Below are 21,328 nucleotides of genomic sequence, written 5' to 3'. Positions count from 1 at the left end.
TTACATGCAAAACAAAACGTAACACATAACAAGTAATACTATTACTACTAGTGGTATAGTACCACTAAAACAACAAGAACAAAAGCTACTACCACTACAACTACTACTACTGAGAGCTGTAGTGATGAGGTGAGTTTAATATTAAGCTGATGGAATTCAATGGCTTTTTGGCCAATTGGTGGGTATACTGTGAATTGTCGGAAAAAAGTCGGTATACTCTTTATACCCACGTATATCCACCACTTCACCACCACCACCACCAACACTACTAATGACATTAACAACAACGACAACAACAACAACAACAACAACAACAACAATAATAATAATAATAATAATGCATAACCATGTATTTATTAACTAATGTTTTCCATACACTTGAAATGTTTTGCACTCTTTGTATGCCTGCACTTCTCTCCTCTGGCAGTGTCCAGCCCTTGATGGGACAGCAGTGCAGGAGCGGGCGAGCGGCTGACTCGGCCCCACGCCTTGACACACGTGCAGCCGTGTGCACATGTTAATCCATGCTGGCATCGGACAGCATGACACGGATGGAGGAGACATCACCGATTAGCTCTGGGAGCATTTCTCGTAGAGAATCCCTAGTTATAGCGGAGTCAAGTCACTGTTAGTGTAATGTTTCCAAATAACAACAATCGAAACGTGCTTTTCTGTATTCTCCACCTCCTGTGACGATGGTGGGCTTCCCCCCCCTGCACATCCTACTACTGACATGTAATAACTCCATTAACACAACCATAACACTGATTTTTATGTTTTATATGTACTGTCACATGCATATTATCACGGCTACATGTTCTCTATCAGGCAACATTATGGTATATCATTATTGTAACCTCGAGAAGCAACGTTAAGTAGATGAGTGGGATTTATACCAGCCACTTTCTCTCCGCCCACAGCGTGTTACAGAAGAAGCCACTCCCTCTGTTCTCTCTTTGTACTTTGCAAGCTGGAACATTTTGTTTACCAAGCCAAATTAGTTCATACAGCTGGACGGCTTGCCTCGCCTTTGCAGCATTCTCACATTTAACAAGAAAAAGACTTGGACGCTGTTGTCAGACTGGCCATCAACCGCTCTGAAAACCACCGAGCAAGCGCCAGGACGTCCAACTTTACTCGCTGCGAGTTAAAGTAATGAAAGAGAAACACGTTTTCCCTTCATGCTTATTTTCGACAAGAAAGAAGGCATGGATATTTGTGACGGGAAGAAGAGGAGAAAGGTAAAAGGCGGCATGCGGGGCTGCAGGCGGAGCGTGGCCGGGAAGATGAGGCGGGAGGCGTGCAAAGTCCTTCGCTCCCTGCCGGTGGCGGACAACAACCACCCGGAGCCAATGGAGGAAGAGGAGGACGAGGACTTCTTCTCCATCAGTTTCCTCCGAAATGACCTCCTGGAGCCCGCCGTCGTGGTGGCTCCTCGATACAGTTTGTTGCGGGAAGTCGGACGCGGGAGCTACGGGGTAGTGTACGAGGCTATAGCCCGGAAAACGGGAGCCAGGGTGGCGGTGAAGAGGCTCCAATGCGACGCCCCGGAAAACGTGGAGCTGGCCCTGGCCGAGTTCTGGGCCCTGGCCAGCCTGGAGGACAGACACCAGAATGTGGTTCAGCTGGAGGAGTGTGTCCTGCAGAGGAATGGCCTGGCCCAGAAGATGAGCCATGGAAATAAGAGGTCAAAACAATACCTGAGACTGGTGGAGACCTCACTCAAAGGTAGCCCACACTCCATTTCTTGTTGTTTTTATTTAATTTCTATCTAGTTCATTGTAAAATTCAACAAAACAATTGCAAAACAACTGCAAATTAAAGTAATTTTTATGTAGCACGCAACAAAAAGTCCCAGGACGAAACTACCAAACAATTAAATAAACAGAAAAATAAACAGTCAATACAAATATCAAACTATTGCAAATAACATATCTCAGTAAACGGGAGGTCAAAAAACTCATGAAAAGGTGCTCACTTAAAAGCATGTCTACAAAAGTCAGTCTGAATTATTTCTAAGATGATAGTGATTTTGCCAACCTAAGCTCCTCAAGCCTAAGTGCAGGAGCCTAAAGGCATCTTGTATTAATGTAGTCAAATTAAATCTCTGCTACTAGGAAACTTAGAAAACTTTGCTTCTTTAATTGATTTCCGTCACTGTAGGTAAACAAAACGACGATCTTGGTTAATAGTGTTTAATCAAAACTAATTAATACATTCGTTTGAATAGCAATCAGGTTTGCTGTGCTAAGTGGAAAGCTCTAGATAAGCCGTTTCTTAATTGATTGATAAATGTCCTGATTCTAATGTGACCATCATTCACTTGTCAGGAGGGTCGCTGACAATGACTTCCCTATAGGTTAGCTGTAGCCTAGGCAGGGAAAGTACATTGTGTCACTGTGAGCCCACAAGAGAACACAGTGTACTAGTTGGCAGCAGGTTAAACTCTTCCTTCTTAAAAGCAAATTTAAATGCTAAACGATTGTCCCAGAGTCCATTTTTATGTTTTATAATGAAATATTGTAATATTATCTTGTGGAACCTGCATTTTTATTCCCTTATGCTCAAATAACTCTAAGCATGCCTTTGACCTGCCTATGGCTCCCTCTGTTTACATCTCATTACATCTAACAGGTAGCTGCTGTTTTTTTTTTTATGTTTTGATGATATAATCCCTTGCTGAATTTTGCCAACAATATTTAGGATTTCAATTGTACTTGTTTTCTGTGCTGTCTGTCTTTTAATAGTCTGTTATATAAGTGTCAGGCTATTCCTCCCCATCTAATGAAATATTAATCTTCAACTGACATCCTTTGTAGCCGCCACCTCATGATGCTGTATGAGCATGTTTGTGTGATTTGGATCACAACGTGGAGACTGACATGAATTTATTTGCTCTTCTGCCTTTTAACATCATGTCAGCTCAACCTAGTTTGTAACCCTTAAACCACAATAGTAAGCAGCCATAGAGGGACAACACATAGTGATGCATTTTCACTGTTGAAATCTTGGAAGTCATTCATGATGGTGCTATCGCAAGACTTAGGTCAGTAGAAACTACTAATAATAACTTGGAAAACTAGTTTCATCGTGGCCTCATTGCCCAAGGCTACAAGATAGGAGGTGGTCCTATGCTAGTCAGATGTTGTGATAGAAATTTTTTATTCATCTTCTCCAGTTTTGTCCAGTTCATCAACATTCTGAATGTTGAAAATATGGTGTCAAATATTCTTCTCTGTTTTGTGAACATGTTTCAAATACTGTTCTTTCTGTTCTTAGTTGCTGATAAAATGCAACAATTTAACAACAACAAATGAGGCAGAAAATGGCTGAACTTAACATTTATTCAACACAAATGTTGTCTGCTTTGTTTCTGTTTCTGCTTAAGTAGATCAGCACTCTGTTTGCAGTGGACTTATTTAAAATAATAATAATAATAAAAAAACAACAACAAATAAATGTAATCAGAGATAAAAGGTAATCCGAAAAACTAAACTTTGTAGAAAAAAAAACCTCAAGCTTCTGAGTCAGGTGACTTTCTGATGTGATTTGGGTTAAAGTTGTTTTAATCTGACGTTACCGCTGAGCTAATCATTCTCAAGCGCTGCTGTAATGAGGACTAGAGTATAGGGCTAGGCAATATATCGATATTATATACATATCGTAATATAAGACTAAATCTTGTCTGGGATTTGTAATATCATAATATGACATAAGTGTTTTATTTTTACCTGGTGGCATTACAATAATGTAATAAGTTGTTATTATTTGGTTCTACCTGCTTGGTCATCATATCCACATTACTAATGACTGGTTATCAAATTCTCATCGTATAAATATTTTGTGAGAGTACTGAATTGTCATCCATACAGTATTGCCACAATATTGATATTGAGGTGTGCAGTCAAAAATATCATGATAATTGATTTTGTCCACATCACCCAGCCCTATTAGACTCTGTTCTGACCTGTCTGAGGTCACCGACCCCACCCATATCCTCAGAATCTGCTGAATAAGCTTTAGTGTCCATTGTGGCTGCAGACAGATTACTCTTGTTTTTGCTGTACCTCACTCTTTGGAAAGACTCCAAGATACCAAACAGAAACCACCATAATGTTTCAGTACTTATAGTGCTACCATTATGTCTGTAGATAGTTCAGCACAGTTTATTGACCTAACAAATCCTATTTGCTGTAAGGGCATTGTTGCTCCTGAAATGTAAAGGGATGGCAGCAACATTAATGCTTTCAGTCTATTAGAGGAAACTGCATTCCAAGACTCAGTGCTACTTGATGTAAAATGAACGAAACCTAATTTAGTTTGAATTACATGAGGCTCTGTGACTGTGGTGTGCCAAATGTTGCTCGAGTGCTACTTTGTCAGCAATCTGTAGGACATGAGCTGTTTGCTACTGTTCAATATCAGGACATACAAATAACCTGTCATATAGCAAACTTATTGACCATTATTTCCTTTATTCTCTTTAAAATTCTAAAAAATGCATTGATTCTACTTTGGATAGTTACAGCTAGATACTGTAGATCCTATTTTGGATAGTATGTCTAAATCCATATCATGCACATCACTGTATTTGTATTTTGATTTTACTGTTAAATAATTATTATTTGTGACACAATTCATAGAGTACAGTTTTTATTATCCCAGAGGAGCAGTTTGTTTTGCCGCCATAGTCACACAAAAAATCACAGACTTTGTGTCTGTGATTTTTTGGACATGACTAAAAAATCGTGACCATTAGGTGGTCAGAGACAAAGAAATAAAGAATGTGAAATGATATCTACGTATCCAGAAAATCCACTAAGTGAGACAGCAGTTTGCTATCGAGCATCATCACTCAGTTGGAAAATAGTTTGTGAGTTGGCTTGCGCAGCAGCCATGCTCTACTGGATTACTAAACAGTGAAATCAGCACTGTACTGTCAAATGCATCTGTTGTTTTGATCTGGTCTTTGTTTCTGGCTTGAAATTTGGAATGGTGCACTCTTTTTTTTCTTTCATGTTAGCATGCATTTCAAAAGTAAGAGACAGTCTAGGGCAGCTTCAATGCCATTGCGCTGTGATGAATTGACCAGGACCCCATTCAGACTTAGTTTTATCATCTGCCTCAGATGATCTGATCACAAGTAGACAGTGGAGGTAGATCAGCGTTCACACCTGATATTATCAGCCGTCTCCAGTGAACACTTTTAATTCTATCTGCATCTAGTCAAAATAAACTGCTGCTACTTCACCCATTAAGTAGTGCTTGAATGATGAACAGTAGAAAAAAAAAGAATTTGGCAACACTTCCCCTGTTATTGGGCACACATTAGGATTCAGTAGTATTCATAGCGCAAAGCTTTTGTGACAGTGCATCCCTGATCCCCTGAAGGCTGTTTGACTGATTGGATCACAAACATATTGAATGGCCAGAACAAGTGAGATGCATGTTTAAACCAAGTGTGAACAGCAGCCAAAGGCCATGTCACATGTGCCCACTTAAGTTTATTTGCTGCTAATCAATTTACATCTCTCTCCTTCAACTGCATGCTGTAGGTGAACGCATCCTTGGTTACCCAGCGGAGCCATGCTACTTGTGGTTTGTCATGGAGTTTTGTGAGGGTGGGGACCTGAACCAGTACATCTTGTCTCGTCGACCTGATCCCCGCACCAACAAGAGCTTCATGCGGCAGCTGACGAGTGCCGTGGCTTTCCTGCACAAAAACAACATTGTTCATCGTGATCTTAAGCCAGACAACATACTCATTTCACAGAAGTCGGGCTCACCAGTTCTGAAAGTGGCTGATTTTGGCCTCAGTAAGGTCTGCGCCGGTCTCAGCTCTGGTGGCAAAGGTGGTGAAGACTATCCTGCAGCAGGTGGGGGCGGCAGAGGCAACAACCAGAATAATGTGGTCAATGTCAACAAATTTTGGTTGTCTTCAGCCTGTGGCTCAGACTTTTACATGGCACCTGAGGTGTGGGAGGGCCACTATACAGCCAAAGCTGACATCTTTGCCCTTGGCATCATCATCTGGGCAATGATTGAGCGGATCACTTTCATTGATGCAGAGTCCAAGCGTGAACTGCTGGGCACTTACATACGGCAGGGCACAGAGATTGTACCTGTAGGGGAGGCACTATTAGAGAACCCCAAGATGGTTCTCCACATCCCTCAGAAGACCAGGAGCTCCATGTCTGAGGGAGTGAAGAAGCTCCTCCAGGACATGCTAGCTGTCAATCCTCAGGACCGACCTGACGCCTTCCAGTTGGAGGTGCGGATGGACCAAGTCACGTGTGCTGCGTGACAACCCACACCTTCCCAAACCCTCTCCTTTTTTACCCTCATTGGTCAAAGAAGGGTCCTTTTCCTTTCCCAGGTAAGCTTGATGTCTGTCTCCACAACACTCCAACACAAATTCTAAAGAGTTACCTATTATTACCCTCATGGTCTTTGATCCTGAGTTTAATGCACTGTTCAGTCTGTGCTGTGGAACACACTGGTTTTCATTCCAGTCAGTCACTACAGCAGCTGATTTCACTGATGAGCATGCTTTCAACTAATTAGTGAAAACCACCTGCAGATTGTTCCATGGTACAGGACTAGATGCCACTTGCTTATAAAACAGACTGACACATCAAATGGTTAATATCATTTAACTCGATAAAATTTGTCACATTCATTTCATTTTATTAGATTTTGGTAAAGGTTGGTTGAAAACATGTTATCCTTGTTATGGTATTTTTCCCTGGAAGAGAGAGGAGATTGTGCTGCCTCCAAATACAAGCTACTTGACATGTGCTCTCCTTATCTGCAACATAAACACGAATTCTTCCTCATTATTAAAACCCAGTGGACCCAATAAATGAACGGTCTGCCATGAACTGGTATGGATTTATAATTACCGTGGAGTGAAGGCTGCACCTGATTGGACAAGTGTGCCACTTTTTGGGCTGTCCTTGGGTTCTCGTCCCAGTTTTCAAAGCAGAAAAGCATGGTAGCTTGAGTTAAAATGTATACTGTTTTCACTCATATTTGAGGCAAGAATTTGGCAATAGTCTTGCTGAATTTTAGATCTACAGCTATTTTAATAGTTTTCTTGGAAGGTTCAGGAATTTCCAGAGGTGGCATGTCACACTGGAGGCCTCTGACTTGCATAACATACACCAGACCTATACTTCACGCAAATGTGGAGCGGTCAACATGATGTGCTGCCCTGGAATCAAGCTGAATGCACTGCATGGCTGCTTACATAGAAGAAGAATAGAAAGTGGGGACATACAAGATTTGCCAGTCAAAATATACTATTAGCATTTTTTGGCCAAGTTACTGGCTGGAAAATCTCTCATTCATTAGTTACTGGTTAAGTGAAATCTGTGTTTGTTGTGTTTGTCTTGTTTGGAGGAGATTAGCAACTCAACATTACTGTTCTCATTAGAGAAGGATTGGCCTACCATTTCTGTGCAGTCAAAAGCTAGACAAGCGATGCAGAATGACATAGACCCCTTCTACACCTGGCATTAACAGGTATCCTGTGTGATTAGAGTGTAATTGGATAGCACAAAATCACATTAAATCCATGTGCACTGAAAACACAGATGAGCTTAAGTCCCTCCAGAGGTGGTCAGAATTGTTTGCCCACATCACAACAAAGTGTCTATCATTGTCCATCCAATCAGGATATGGGAGCTAGGAAAATGACAGTAAACTTTCATGCACACATCCAATCATCAAACAGAAGTCAGGCAACTCAGATTGTAACACACTTGTGAAAAATCGATTATCAAAGTACTTGTGGATGGGAAACAAGGTGACGTGATTACTGTCGATTTTAAATGAGTTAAAGCGGGAAGCGAAACGTGGCAATCTGCATTTTTTGGTGAGGGAAATGGAAATTGATCATATTTCAGTTTGTGTGTATCAGAAATCAATGCTGCCACTTAATTGAAATATCATCAAACGCATTATGGGCAATGGCAATGTCTGAATTGCAGGAGCTGCAATTTTTGATATAGGTGAAATATGTACACGTGCTTGTTTTGAAAAAATCACACCATCATCATTTTAATAGGTTTTTCAGTAAAATGAAAATTATAATGCAAAAATTATCACCTATACTGAAGCTGTAAATCATATTGCAATTGAAATATTTATAAGTAATTACAATATATTTATTTTAACCGTATCTTCCAGCCCTACCAGAAATGCATTTTAATACCAGGGGCAAATATAATCCAGCTCCATCAGATCTAGACGTAATCTGGATACAAATGGGCACTGTGCCCACAACTCATTGTTTTCTTTCTCTTTGTCTGTCCCTGTCTCTCTCACACTCTCTCACTCCCTTGCTCACAGGCACACACTCTGTGGTTTTAATCAAAGCCAGGCTATTCACCCTCAGGGCCAAAGTGTACCCTGCTCGATTCCCAGTGCCAATCCAAAAACCCTCCTCCCTTTAGCCTACATACCTTTGCTCTTACACTGCCCTCATGGGCATTTTTACACACCTTCCCTCCTGTAAGAGCAAACACCCCTTCCTTTTTTTGTCTATAACAACAAAAATTTGTGTGGACATGCCAAGTTTACTAGGATTTTATTTGTGTCCTCAAATGACAGAAGCCCATGGACTCAATGTGTATCTACTTTAACAACTCCCATACTGCAGTTTTACTAGGAATCCACAGTGCTGATTTCAGTCTGCATGCCTTGTCCACATTGCCAGTACCCATGGTTGTGGGATTGACTTTAGTGCCCCACAGCATGTACCTTCTTGGTTAATCCTATTCCCCTGGTCATGACGTAGGATGTTTCTGGCCGAGCTCAGCAATACTGGTAGAGCTTAGTAACCATTTGAGTGAAGGGACTAGGGCATGTTGTCTGATGTCTTTACCTGTCCTCCACTTGTTGTTCCCAGGGATAAATAGATCGCCTTATCTCACTGCTAAGCTAGACTGGGTGATGTCTATGGCCTTGACATTGAAGCAACCAGCTGATATTATCTGGCTGAGTTACTGTACATGGTCTATTCTTTATATTCTTTATATTAAGATTCTTTATGGTGGCTGTAACTGACTCAGTAATTGAGATGCCATCAGGACATTGTTCTCCAAAAAGGGACAGTAAAATCAAAATACAAATACAGTAATGTGCATGAATATGGATTTAGACATACTATCCAAAAAGTACTTTCATTGCAGCTGTTACGAATGGAGTATTGCACTGATCCATACTGCAGTTTCGATAAAATTGTGGGAAAATTAAACAACTTGACATAAGAACATTCTCAAATTACTGTGGATGAATAATATTTTCAATGGGCATAGTCTTCATCCATGTGCACAAATTGGAGCCAAATTTTCACCATTTGGGACGATTTCTCCTTTCTTTTCTCCACTGCTCTGCATCTGAAGTAGTTTACAGCATGCATGCTGCAAGCTAAACAGAGCGGACCTAAATGTAGCAACCAGTTCTCACAGACTTTGGTATTCAGTTGTACTGACTTAAATGGGGTGATGCTACCCAGTTGTAGTGGTAACTAGTTGAAACCAAGATGCACCGATATTGGCCTTTCACAGAACGGGAAGAAGTCCTTTACAAATATCAAGAAGGCTGTTAACATTGTTGTTTGAAGTGTTTAGTTGGCTTTGTGTACCAATACAATAGTAGACAAATAATACCAATGAGATTTCAGCCTTTTAAAACTCACTTTCTAGTCCATACTCTGTTTTGGAAATAACCCTCATTTGAAATTACTTCTCCTTCAATGGTGACTTTTAGAAAAAGTGCCTCTTAAAGAGATTTTAATTGTCTTGGTTTGCTATGTAGAGCGGAAACATCTTCCCGCTCCTAATCCTCCACTGCAGAGATGAATGAGTGGATGTTCAGTGACCCAGAGCACCTATTCTGATGCTTTGAACTTGAACTCTCCATTGAGGGGTTATGCTGGGGTACTACCCCCCTCCCCGCCTCCAATGCCGAAACATCTCCTGACTCCCAGCTGTCTGCTGCATTGTGTTGAGGGACTTACAATGCGCTGTTGCCTGCCAGTCAACTGCCACAGAGTAGCCTGGTTCCCTCCAACAGCATGATGGGATAGCATGTTACGCAACTGCCTCGCAGCCCTGTACTGGGAGACCCTGTCATCCGCTGGAGAGAGGGATTAGTGGCATGTAAACATAGACCATGTTAACATGCACACAAGAAACCAGATTATTGTGCGTAACCAGGTTAAGGCAGGAAATCTGATTACTCAGAAACCCCAGTTTGTATTCACTAGGAATAATCATCCCCCCGCCACCCCGATGTTCCCCTGGACTGTGGTTAGGGTAACAGTGGTTTTGTGCAGAGGTTGAAATCATGAGTGGGAGCCAACATGAAATAATAACAATAAAAATGTTATGGGTAGGGATGTGCATGAGTCACATTTTTAAAAGTTAACTATTTGGTCAGGAATTAAAAAAAAACTGCTTGTTTCTAATAAGGAGCAACTCTGCAAGCACACAGGCATCTAAATTTTTGAACTGCATGCATTGAATGACGAGTCAACTCATGAGCAAACTGCACTAGTTAGAGGGTCTTTTTGTTTAATAATCTTTAAGCCCCCTTTTAAATCTTTTTTTTTCATGCTATATTAATATTCAAGGTGCATATAAGGTAAAAACGATTATAGAAGGAAAAATGGCAACAGTACCCTCTGGATAATGTTAATGATATCTTACTGAATTCACAAGATCAGAATTTGTAGAATGGAATCACACACCAGATGTTTTTAAAAAAAAGATTTTATTAAGCCTGTGCAAAATGGGTGCTCCCAGTTATTGTTGTGGGACACTGGAGGCTAAAGACTGAAAATGTTCTTTACATTCTGGATACTTTAAATAGGTTATTAGTAGTAGTAATAGTTGTAATGGCTGTACTATTTCAGCAGTTTAAGTGGTATCCTGTGGTCTAAATCTACCTCAGAGCCTGACATGAATTTAATTCTGGGGCATATTGGCACAGAATATCAGTTTGGTTACCTTCAGTCCAAACATATCACACCAAGTCTTCAGTAGTACCCAGGGTGAGGTATAGTAACCTGGGTGAGGTGCATTACGTAAGTCCTAGTCATCCTCGTCTATTCCTCCTTTCTCCCAACCTCCCTCTTGCCCTGTCTTCCTCCATTGGACAATGAGGATGCTCCTCATTGTCGAGGGCTTATGTTTTGTGTAGGGAACATTATGTTCCCATGCTGCCTGCCAGCCATTTGCCGCCTCTGTCTAAACCAGGCCACAAAAATGTAAGCCCTCGGCCCTCCTGTTTTTTTTTTTTTTGTAACAGATAGCGGATATAGGTTTTAATTTAAAAATCCTCTTTGTTTTTATTAACAGCATAGACAGTTTTCCTAAGTCGAAGCATTTTCAGTGTATTGTAATTGCATTCTGTACATGAATACCTTACCATGAGTACATTAGTATGCATATGAAACCTCATGGAAATGTATATAATCAGCTGGATACACAACCTTGCCATGTGAAGACTGGCATGTGTCTTCCATAAACATTACAGCTTGCAGAGATTGAGGCCTTTGACTTAACAAAGCCACAATTCTACAGATTTGGAAAGAGGCATTCAGGGCTAAAAGCAAACCTTAGTTAAACCTTGCTATGTCTTCTCTTTGCCCCGTGTCCCTGTGTTGGGAGGGCAGATTGAATTCAAGGTACACTATGTACTGTATGGGGTAAGTAGGCGGGATTAGGAGAGGTTATTACAGAGGGATACAGAAATGCCAGTAGGGGAGAACCCTTATAGGATTTTTGGGAGTGTGATGAGGGTCTTGGCCTTCTTACGCAACTCTGGTGTTATTGACTGTGCAGGCTGGGAATATATAGGCGGCTGTAAAAGTGAGCATTCAGCTGCTGAGAGGGTAGTAAAAAAGTTTTCTCTGGGGGCCCTCATGGTTTAGAGTGAGAAACTAGTTCCTAGGCCAGGTAGTTTGTTGAAAAACCTCCTTGTACCTCTTGTGTTTATTCAAAGGGTGAAACGTACCCAACAAGAAGGAAGGTCTGTGTAACCAAAGGCCAGTCCAGTATCTTGGCCTCTCTTTTTTTAATGGCATTTTTTGTAAATCCATAGTCCCATTTACAGTACATAAAGTGTTATCCCTTCACAGTGGACTGGCATGACATGGAACCTCAGCTTTTCCACTCCACTGTCCCCATTGACAAAGCCATGGTTGAATGGTGACAATAGTGAATCTAATGAGTCAGCTGTCCCAAGCGCGTTGCCCCACCCCCACAGATTGAAGGTCTCAGTTTTACTCATTTTCCCAATAAATTTAGTTTAGTTAAAAGTTGATTTCTTTAATGAATTGGAGTCTGTCTTCACAGGAAAAACACTCAAAATATTGGACTCAGCAATATCAATCAAATGCTATAAATGTGGATTATTTGAAGAAATTTAGTAAACCTTTATTGTTGAAATGTTGGAATGTTTTCAACAGAAACTGGTAGGGTCATTTTTAAAGAGTGTGTAAGCCCAGTTAAAAACTGCTTTTCTTATTTTGTGTTATTCCTGAGTACTATCTTCATCACCTACCAAGATGTGAGATTTCCTGAGATTTCAAACTGCCCATCTGCCCAAAAATGTGTTGCAGTATTACAAACAATGCCTTATGTCGAGGGTCAGATTTCTCTATTGCTCGCTAACGCTCTGTATTTAGATGGAAGCCTTTGCCAGCCCTCTCCTCTTGTCTTCTGATATAAGCCTCATTGTGCCTAACAAGCTAACAGTTTCTATTGTTTGTTGAGCTAGCACAGGATAACAGGTGCAGGTGAAGAGTCAATCAAACAGGTGCAGGAGTAATAAAACCTGAGGTGGTGTTCTGATTCAAATGGTTGAGATTTCCATAGGTTATAGTTTTACATTTTGTGGGAGGACCTGAGCGGTCGGTGTTTTCCTCTATCTCTCAGTTGTGCTCTCCAGATTTCACTGCCATAAAGTAGCAAGATCTTGGATCAGGCCTTTAATTATTGAGTTTCAGTTGCAGTGAAGTTCAGCCCTTCAACACCAAGACAAAAAAAAAAAAAAAACTTCTCCAGTTTGCAGATTGTGGCAGAATAACACATCCATTTGACAGAACCTCTGCTATTATGAATCATTCATACTGTTTAGACTTGCAGCTGCATTCACTCAGATTGGAATGTGAACCATGTCGAACCAACCATGATATAATTCCTTCTGATATGGATGTAACTGAGAGTTGACTCCACATGGATCTCATTTCAACTGACTGAAAAATTGTGTCCATATTCATTTGCTGCTGTCTTGGCCAAGTCTTCCTTGCAAAAGTAATTCTGAATCTCAAGTGGACTCCCTGGTCAAACAGCAGTTAAATAAAAACAAGCAGTTTATTCTATGTGGCCCACATTGAAGTCTTACTGAAGGTAATGTTTTCGTCATAATCATGTCTTGTAAAACCCTTATAAAACACTCAACCTCAAATTTGCTTTTGTAAGGTAATGAGGATGAACTATCCCTATAGACACTCAAAATATGGAAGCATTTGTATAAAAAATCTTTGGAAACTCTGAACTGATATCAGAAAAGATATTTAGGTCTCAGTTTATTTGATTCTTTTTCCAACTTTACTGAAAGAGCAGAGCAAACCAGCCCCCACCACTTTCCTTGAGATCCCAGTCTCTGCTGTTTATTTTACAAAGTAATCCTCCTTGGTTATGCAACATCTGGTTAGCAGAGTGGCTGCAGAGACATGTCTCCATTCTCTCCTGTGGTCTGACCTTTGTTTGGTTTCCTTTGCCTTGTTTATTTATGCACTGGTAATGATGTTAGAAGTGCCAGTAACCAGAAAAATGATCTGCTTACTTTAACAAGTGGTTTACCATTGTGGATGTTGGAAGGTTTATATTCAGTATATTTAAATCATTTTCAAACCAAAAAAAATTCCAGAAGTCATTGCTATCCCTAGAAATGTTATTCTTTTCAAGGCAGATCATTTTCTGAAGCAGGATTTAGATCACTGGACCTTTTGCCAGGGTACTGTTCTGTCTTAATGGGCCAAGGAAAACACCACACGTCAACCACAAAACACCCAAAGCATTTTTTTAACATACTGATGAGACACATTTCATTTTCTGTTTATCAATGATCTCACAATTCCTACTTCTTTCAGTACAGTGAGAATTACTAAGACAATAGCAAATAGCATCAGAGCTGTATGACAAGACTATAAAATTTTCTTTCATATCTCAATAATGTATGTTGTGTCCATCAGTGTGTTGAAAAAGACATACTTTGGCATTTTTGGACTTGATTTTTGAGTGTCCTTTGGCCTGTAAGTATTTTGCAGAGCCTTACACCCAGTCAGGAGGCCCTATAGTGCAGCAACCGATGAGATTGTGGTAAAATCAGTGTGGTAAATGAAAAGTAAGATACAAATTACCATAAATTATCCCCCGAAAGGATAATGAATCTCATTTTTGGCAAAAAAGGGTAAATGTATAGGATGAGGGCCCTGCCACAGATAAGGCTCTGTTAAGAGAATACTCTTATCCTAGCCAATAACTGCATGATTTTCCCCATGTTTTTAGACATTTAAAAATAATAATGCCATATTATTAACAGTGAGTTACTAAGTGAGTTAAATATATGCAGAATTACAAGTAATGTAATTAAGCAATGATGTTAACATTTCCTGGGCCCTCGTTCATGACATCGAGGTCTTTTTTCCTTTGTCCACGCTTCTGTTGAGTTGACCCACTTGTGTTCATCATGTGCTGTGAGATTATGCAACCTATGGAGAAAAAAATGAGGCAGCATGACACTGGACAGTGGCACAGCAGCAGCTAGGCTTTTATTAGAGCGCAACAGTGAACTAGAAATGGCCAGATCCAGGAGTATGATCATTAGTATTAGAGGTGACAGTTTTTTGTCATTTGTTTACCTTGGCCCGGAAGAGACCATATCACATACTTATGTACAGACACACAGAGTGACTTCATACACTGTCAACACTCAGTAGCTTTGTTGGGGGGAGGTATATGCTCTTATGAGGCCATTATTTTTAACAGTGTTAGCTGGGGGGACATCCAGCTCAATGACAGGAGGCTAACAGTTAGCATTTGGAGCATCCAGCCAGTATCCAGCACTCAGTAACAAAGAGAGGAAGACAACACCACTACTGTCCTACAGAGCAGCTGGGAGGGAAGAGAAATATTATAGTTTTTTCAAAGTAGGTGAACCATCCCTTTAAGCTTAAAGAGGCAATCATTTGGATGCTTCTTCCATACCGGGCAAGATTCCATATAATTAACTGCTGGTGACTTGCTGACTCCCTCAAATGAGAGGTTTTGCTGCAAGGACCCAAGTAGTGGAAAGATGTTCTTTTTAAAATTTGTAGTTTTAGGCTACACAACAGATCTGAACAGTTCACAAGCAAGTGTGACACTTTGCACTACAGCTGTTCTGATGTGCCACTATAGCAAAGAACTATAATTGCCATTTTATTTGGTACCAGCCAAATGACCATGGCAATCAGTGCAATGGCCTTTCAGCAGTGTACTGTGACATCACTGTGACATGTCTCTCCCTTAATGTTGGTGACACTTTTTTCTTTGTTCAGTTATGGTGGCTATCACTTCCCAGTTCTTCTTCTGTTTCTTCCAAACAAACTGAAAAGATTAAATCACAGGACTTACTGAGCACCACAGGAAGAGTTTAGAACAAGCACTCTGGGTGTAAAAGAACCAGGAAGTTTACTGAGTCATATTTTCTGTACAGATTAGCAAAACATTTATTAGTATGAAAGCACTGTGGGTAATTGCTTTGAGACACAGATTTTTTCTCAATTTTGAGTGTTGATTGTGATTTTTCTAATTAAAGAATTAAATTCATCAAAAGATTTGCAAATTTTGTCAGATGATGGACTCTTGCTTTCTTGATTTTATTTAGTTCTTGTTGAGACAGGATGTTTGGGTGGGACATATTGCAGGGAACAATCATTAACAAGTGTAAACTGACAGGCCAAACCCTAACCTTAACCCAATAGGATCTCAGTTTGGGAGAGAAACTCAATTTTATTTGGAGGGATAGCTGGATGAGAGATGATGTTTAAAGAGTTGTGAAGGTTTTATTGGTTGAAATTTAATTTAAATCCAGTAGTGCAGGATGGTGTAACTATTTAAGATACTTTGTTTTACAGAGATCATGTTTTATTTTATTTTATTTTATTTATCCTTTATTTTACCAGAAAGGTCCCATTGAGACACAATGTCTCTTCTTCCAGGGAGTCCTGGTCAAAATGGCAGCATAAAAAGTTTCAAACACAGAAGGACACCAATTACACATAGACACACATTACACAAAGACAAAGGCTGACAAGACAAAACAGGCTAAACCAGGGCTAGGATCACCAGCACTAAGCACAACAACCAACAGCATGTTGTAAGTGGGCTATATCAGGCAATGACATTGCTCTTTAAGGACAGTATTTAACAGACAAAAACATGAATTGTAGGTAGGGAGTCTAAGTTAAGGTGGCTTTGCAGTTCATTCCATGCATGTGGGGCACAGACATGGAAGGCAGATTTTCCCAACTCTCTCCGTGGAGAAGGAGTTTGAAGAAGAAGCTTATATGAAGAACGTGTGTTATATATTTGATGGCAGATGGATAACAGGCCTCATAAGTAATGGGGTAATTGCACATTAAGGCTTTAGCTATGAAAATTAAAAGACGTATTCTTCTCAGATACAGTGACGTCCTTTCTACCTTCTCATACAATACAGTGATGGGTCCTAGCAGCAGCACCAGTTACAAAGCATAACGCTGAGTGAAAAGCAACATCTAGCTTCTTCAGTAAAGATGAAGCTGCATGAATATATACTGCATCACCATAGTCCAACACAGATAAGAAGGTGCTCTGAATTAGTCTTTCTGGCAGTGAACGGAAAACATTTTTTAAAAACGAAAATAAAAACCCAGTTTTGGCCTAAGCTTTCTTAAAAGGCTGTCTATATAGACTGTAAAGGATAACCCGTCATCTAACCAAATGCCTAGATATTTGTAGAAAGTTACCCTTTCAAGATATGTGCCATCTAGTGTTGATATAGTGCAGTTGTCAGGTGATCGTGAGCGTAAATGCAAAGCATTTAAAGCAGACTGTAACAAATCTTGTAATGATGTTGAGACAGTGTAAAGAATAGTGTCATCTGCATACAGATGAATTTGTGCAGGAGCTATCCCCAAGGTAAGATTATTTATATAAATAGAAAATAAAATAGGGCCTAAAATAGAACCTTGGGGAACACCTGCCTTTACTGTAAGTGAGGCAGACTTATAATTATCTAAAGAGACATACTGCTTTCTGTCAATCAAATAATTGGAGAACCAATCCAACACGGTATTACTAAAACCAATTCTTCTCAGTCTCTGTAATAGAAGGCTATGGTCAACAGTATCAAATGCCTTTGAAAGGTCGTGTGAGGTCATGTGAAGTCGTTTCATAGGGACTTAACGTGTGAGCATGTTTTTATGTTTTTACACTCTGTCTAAAGAAAAATTACTTTATTGTTGCTTCATGTTGATATGTCTCCTATTGCTCTGTCTCTACAGATTTGTTTACTCTATGGATGTGGAATCCAGTGTCTGCACAGCAATGGAAAAAGGGACTCTGACAAACCCTGAACTGTGAAGAAAACCTCCACAATCGCAATATGGAAAAATGAATAATGGACTGGCTGATTATTTCAAAATCCCAGGATGGGAGAAGTATACAAATCAGTTCCTGATGGGCACTTGTAGCACCATCTGATTACAACCTGAGCATCGTCACCATCAAGCTGAGGACATTGACTGACTGCCAGGGTCTCTGCCTGCTCATTTGATATGTTAAGCCAGATTTTAAGAAGGTTATCTTCATTAATTTTTTCCCCACAGACTTAAGTTTTTTTTCACTCACATGTTGGCAGTGGATGGCGCCATAAAGAAATTCAGCAATAGCTATTCAACTGGATACCCCATTATTCCACAGTAATACAGTGAAACTATTTGCTTCCTAAACTTTTACTGATTAAAAGGGGGTTGTAAGACTGTGAAACCATATATATATATATATATATATATATATATATATATATATATATATATATATATATATATATATAGCGAACACAAGCACTTATCTAAGTGCCCTCCTGCCCAGTTGCTTGTGCCTTATGTTACCCCCCATCAGATGGAGGCATAACAGTTTTTAGTACCAAGCAGGAACAGTTTTTATTTTACTTTGTACATGCAGTATAGAATTCACCCCTTAAGGTTGATTTATACTTCTGTGACAAAATGCCTCCATAGCCCTAGTGTACCTCTCCAATAACAGATCTGTACAGAGGGCATCAAAAGACCGCAAGATCTGTGATTGGTCCCACTTTGTGCTGCTTCCGTGTTTTGCGAGTTGATGTTGAGAATGAAGACAACCTAATGCCAGTTGCATGGTTTCTACACTTGTTCATCAGTAAAATTCCTGAACTTTTTCTTGACTTTTCCATAACTACATACCAAACTTCCTTGACCCTATTTATGCAGTGTGATGGGTAATGCCACCTTTACAACTAGGAGGTGGAATCGCAAGACAAATCAAATATGTCTCTTAGCAACAGCAGAGCCTCTTTATTAATGAGTAAAATCTTGACTCTGCTGTCCGCTGATCTGTGTCTCAGCGATCAGCACAATGCAATGCAGAACTATTAACACTTAGAGCAGCGCAGGACACTATGGCATAGCTACAGCGATACTTGGACTCAGAAGTATAATTCGACCTTTAGTAGTAGCAGGTCTGTGTGAATCCATATGTGATGTATTTGACACCAAACTGTGCCCTCTAGCTCCCAAAAGGGGATTTGAACCGGTTTATTAGATATAAGCTACTGCTCATTCCAAAGAGCTCATGTTGGGTAATTTACATATTCAAATTAATCAGCATTGTTTAGCCCAGTATTACTAATATCAAGAGTTGGCTTTCGGAATTATGTTAAGACCAAAAAAAAAACAAACAAAAAAACAAAAAAAAAATTTTGCTAACTAGTAAGCTGTTACTGAGAAAAGTCTTACACGTGTTAATCATGATTTTGCAAGCATGACATGAGCGGGTGTGTGATTTGTACAAAATGCTTTTAAGTTTTGGGTGGCATTTTAAGACATTTAACAAATTGAAGTTGCAGTTTTTAATACAGTACAAAAGATCGGATTGATTGATGAATGACTTTGCGATGTTCTGTAATTTAGGAATGTTGAGCTCTTCTAAATCCTGTCTGTACTCTGTACCCTTTTGACTTTTGATATGGTTTAAACAACTATGTGGGTTCTTTCAGAATCACTGTTGGTGCGACACAACACCTGATGAGTATGGTATTACTGTTGTGGCTGAATACATCTTGGATATCTGTTTTGGGGAATCTTTGAGTTTTGAAAATTTAGATATCACACATCATAAAAACCCACTTCACTGTTCTTTTTTTTTTTTTTATTAACATAGTGCATACGTTAATTGTCTCTCCATTCCTTTGTTGTTTATTGAAGTACATCATCAGAGTGTCAGTGATGTGCAGAGCATGTTAAGGTGTCACTTTGTTCTGCTGCTGTGGCTAGTTATTTCCAGCTCATCACTGAGCCCTTTGTAGCCCTGCCACAGAAGGCACATGAAATCACATAAAACAGAGTCAGGTGGTGTCAAGATTGATGCTGTTACTGTTTTTACACGACTATCTTTAACTCCTGCACTGTCTGTTGTTTTTTTGTAACTGTGGTGGCTTGTGATATTTTGTCCTACAGAGCCCAGCCCGTTGATGTTAACAGAATTCATGGTCAGATACAAAGCCACCAATCATTACGGTTGTACCCTAGGATACTGTACAGATAGAAATACTAAAGGCTCCTGCAGACTTAAAATGAAGTCACCACCCAAAACACTGCAGTGATCTGAGTTGGAGGAGAGCGAACTTATGTCATTTGTCTCTTCCAGTTCACTGGTACACAGATTTCTTATGTTGCATCAGTTGCATCAAATTCCTTGAAAAATGAGTTATTCATTCCAAAAGAGATCAGAAATAGCTCCCATGCAGCACCACCTGCAAATCTGGAATGCTTTTATTTAAGCCAATGGGGTCTCCTGCAACAGTGTGGTTGAATGGCATGTGGAGACTATATTGTCAGGACCAGCTTCACCAGTCTATGTGTGTGTGTGTGTGTGTTGGAGCAGTGACTTTGCTGTAAGTCTATGGGAACCTTAACTGTACCTGCAGGCCTGTCACTGATGGTTTCATTCATAAAGTCATCAACAGAATTGCCTGTTCCAACTTTTAGACCAGATTTGAGAAGGGACAGTGTATGTTTATCAACGTTCAAAAAAAAAAAAAAAAAAAAAGTAAATACACCCAAGTTAGCCTAAAGGGTAGTTTTCATCAGCAGTCCCTTTGGCAGATATTGTTAGGCATGCTAAAACAACAAAATAAAACAATAGGTACAATATTGGTTTTGCTGAACTCTGATTAAAAGTAATCTCATATTAAATGAATCCTTGTTGGTGCAGCCCAGGCTGAGAGATGTCTTAGTTTTAACTCAAGAAATCTGAAACAGTTACAAGATGGATTACAAGATGAAAGCAATAATATATAAACAATAATAGAAAAAAAAAAACAAAAAAACAAAATGCAAAAGGCAGATGCGCAGAATAATGAAAATAGGATGAGAATACAGGCCGTACTTAGAAAACCCTCAAAGTGTGAAGGTTTGTTGGAGAGCCCTGACAGCTCTGCCAACCTTCAGGCTGTAGAACAGGGCTTCTGCTCTTGGTTTCGTAGTCCAACGTAGCATTATGGTTTAGTTTTAGTGACTTGACACATTGACACACTAGATTGAAGAGTTAAATAGTGTGCTCCTACCTCATTCTCCTAGCACTCTGGAAGATCTTCACCCTCGGTCTTACCAGTTAGAATAGCAACCTTAGCGAGTGGTCGACTTGCCTGGGATTCTGACTCAAAGGGCACTTTTTTCTGAGCTTGATAGATGTTTTACCTCAGACTAGATCTCCTCAATCTCAACCAACCTTTGACTGATTCTCCGTGTGCTGTTTTGTTTTTGACTACCTGAAACATAGCAAAAGATAAGACCTAGCTTTTGCCTTTTTTGATGGCAAGATAACCTGAATATTTCTTATTCTGAGCTTTTACCTAAGCGACTAGTGTGTCACACATACAGGAAACCTCTTGTTTGCTCAGTTGGAAACCTCTGAGGCGCCTGGTCCACAGTGTTCGACATGAGAGTGTTTCTTTACGTAACAAA

At 39.9% G+C, this 21,328-nt stretch overlaps 1 protein-coding gene across 1 annotated transcript; it reads left to right on the top strand.

Moving 5' to 3' along the window:
- Positions 1-953: 953 nt before the first annotated feature.
- On the top strand, positions 954-20,758 carry stk35 (serine/threonine kinase 35). The gene is made up of 3 exons (XM_030055214.1): positions 954-1,728; positions 5,556-6,376; positions 17,606-20,758. Exons 1-2 carry the CDS (start codon positions 1,182-1,184, stop codon positions 6,302-6,304), a joined length of 1,296 nt encoding a protein of 431 aa, XP_029911074.1. The 5' UTR covers positions 954-1,181; the 3' UTR covers positions 6,305-6,376; positions 17,606-20,758.
- The last annotated feature ends 570 nt before the right edge of the window (positions 20,759-21,328 follow it).

The sequence above is a fragment of the Myripristis murdjan genome, chromosome 7, assembly GCF_902150065.1.
Source record: "Myripristis murdjan chromosome 7, fMyrMur1.1, whole genome shotgun sequence".
In the NCBI taxonomy this organism is placed as follows: domain Eukaryota; kingdom Metazoa; phylum Chordata; class Actinopteri; order Holocentriformes; family Holocentridae; genus Myripristis; species Myripristis murdjan.
This window is presented reverse-complemented; position numbering and strand designations above follow the sequence as displayed.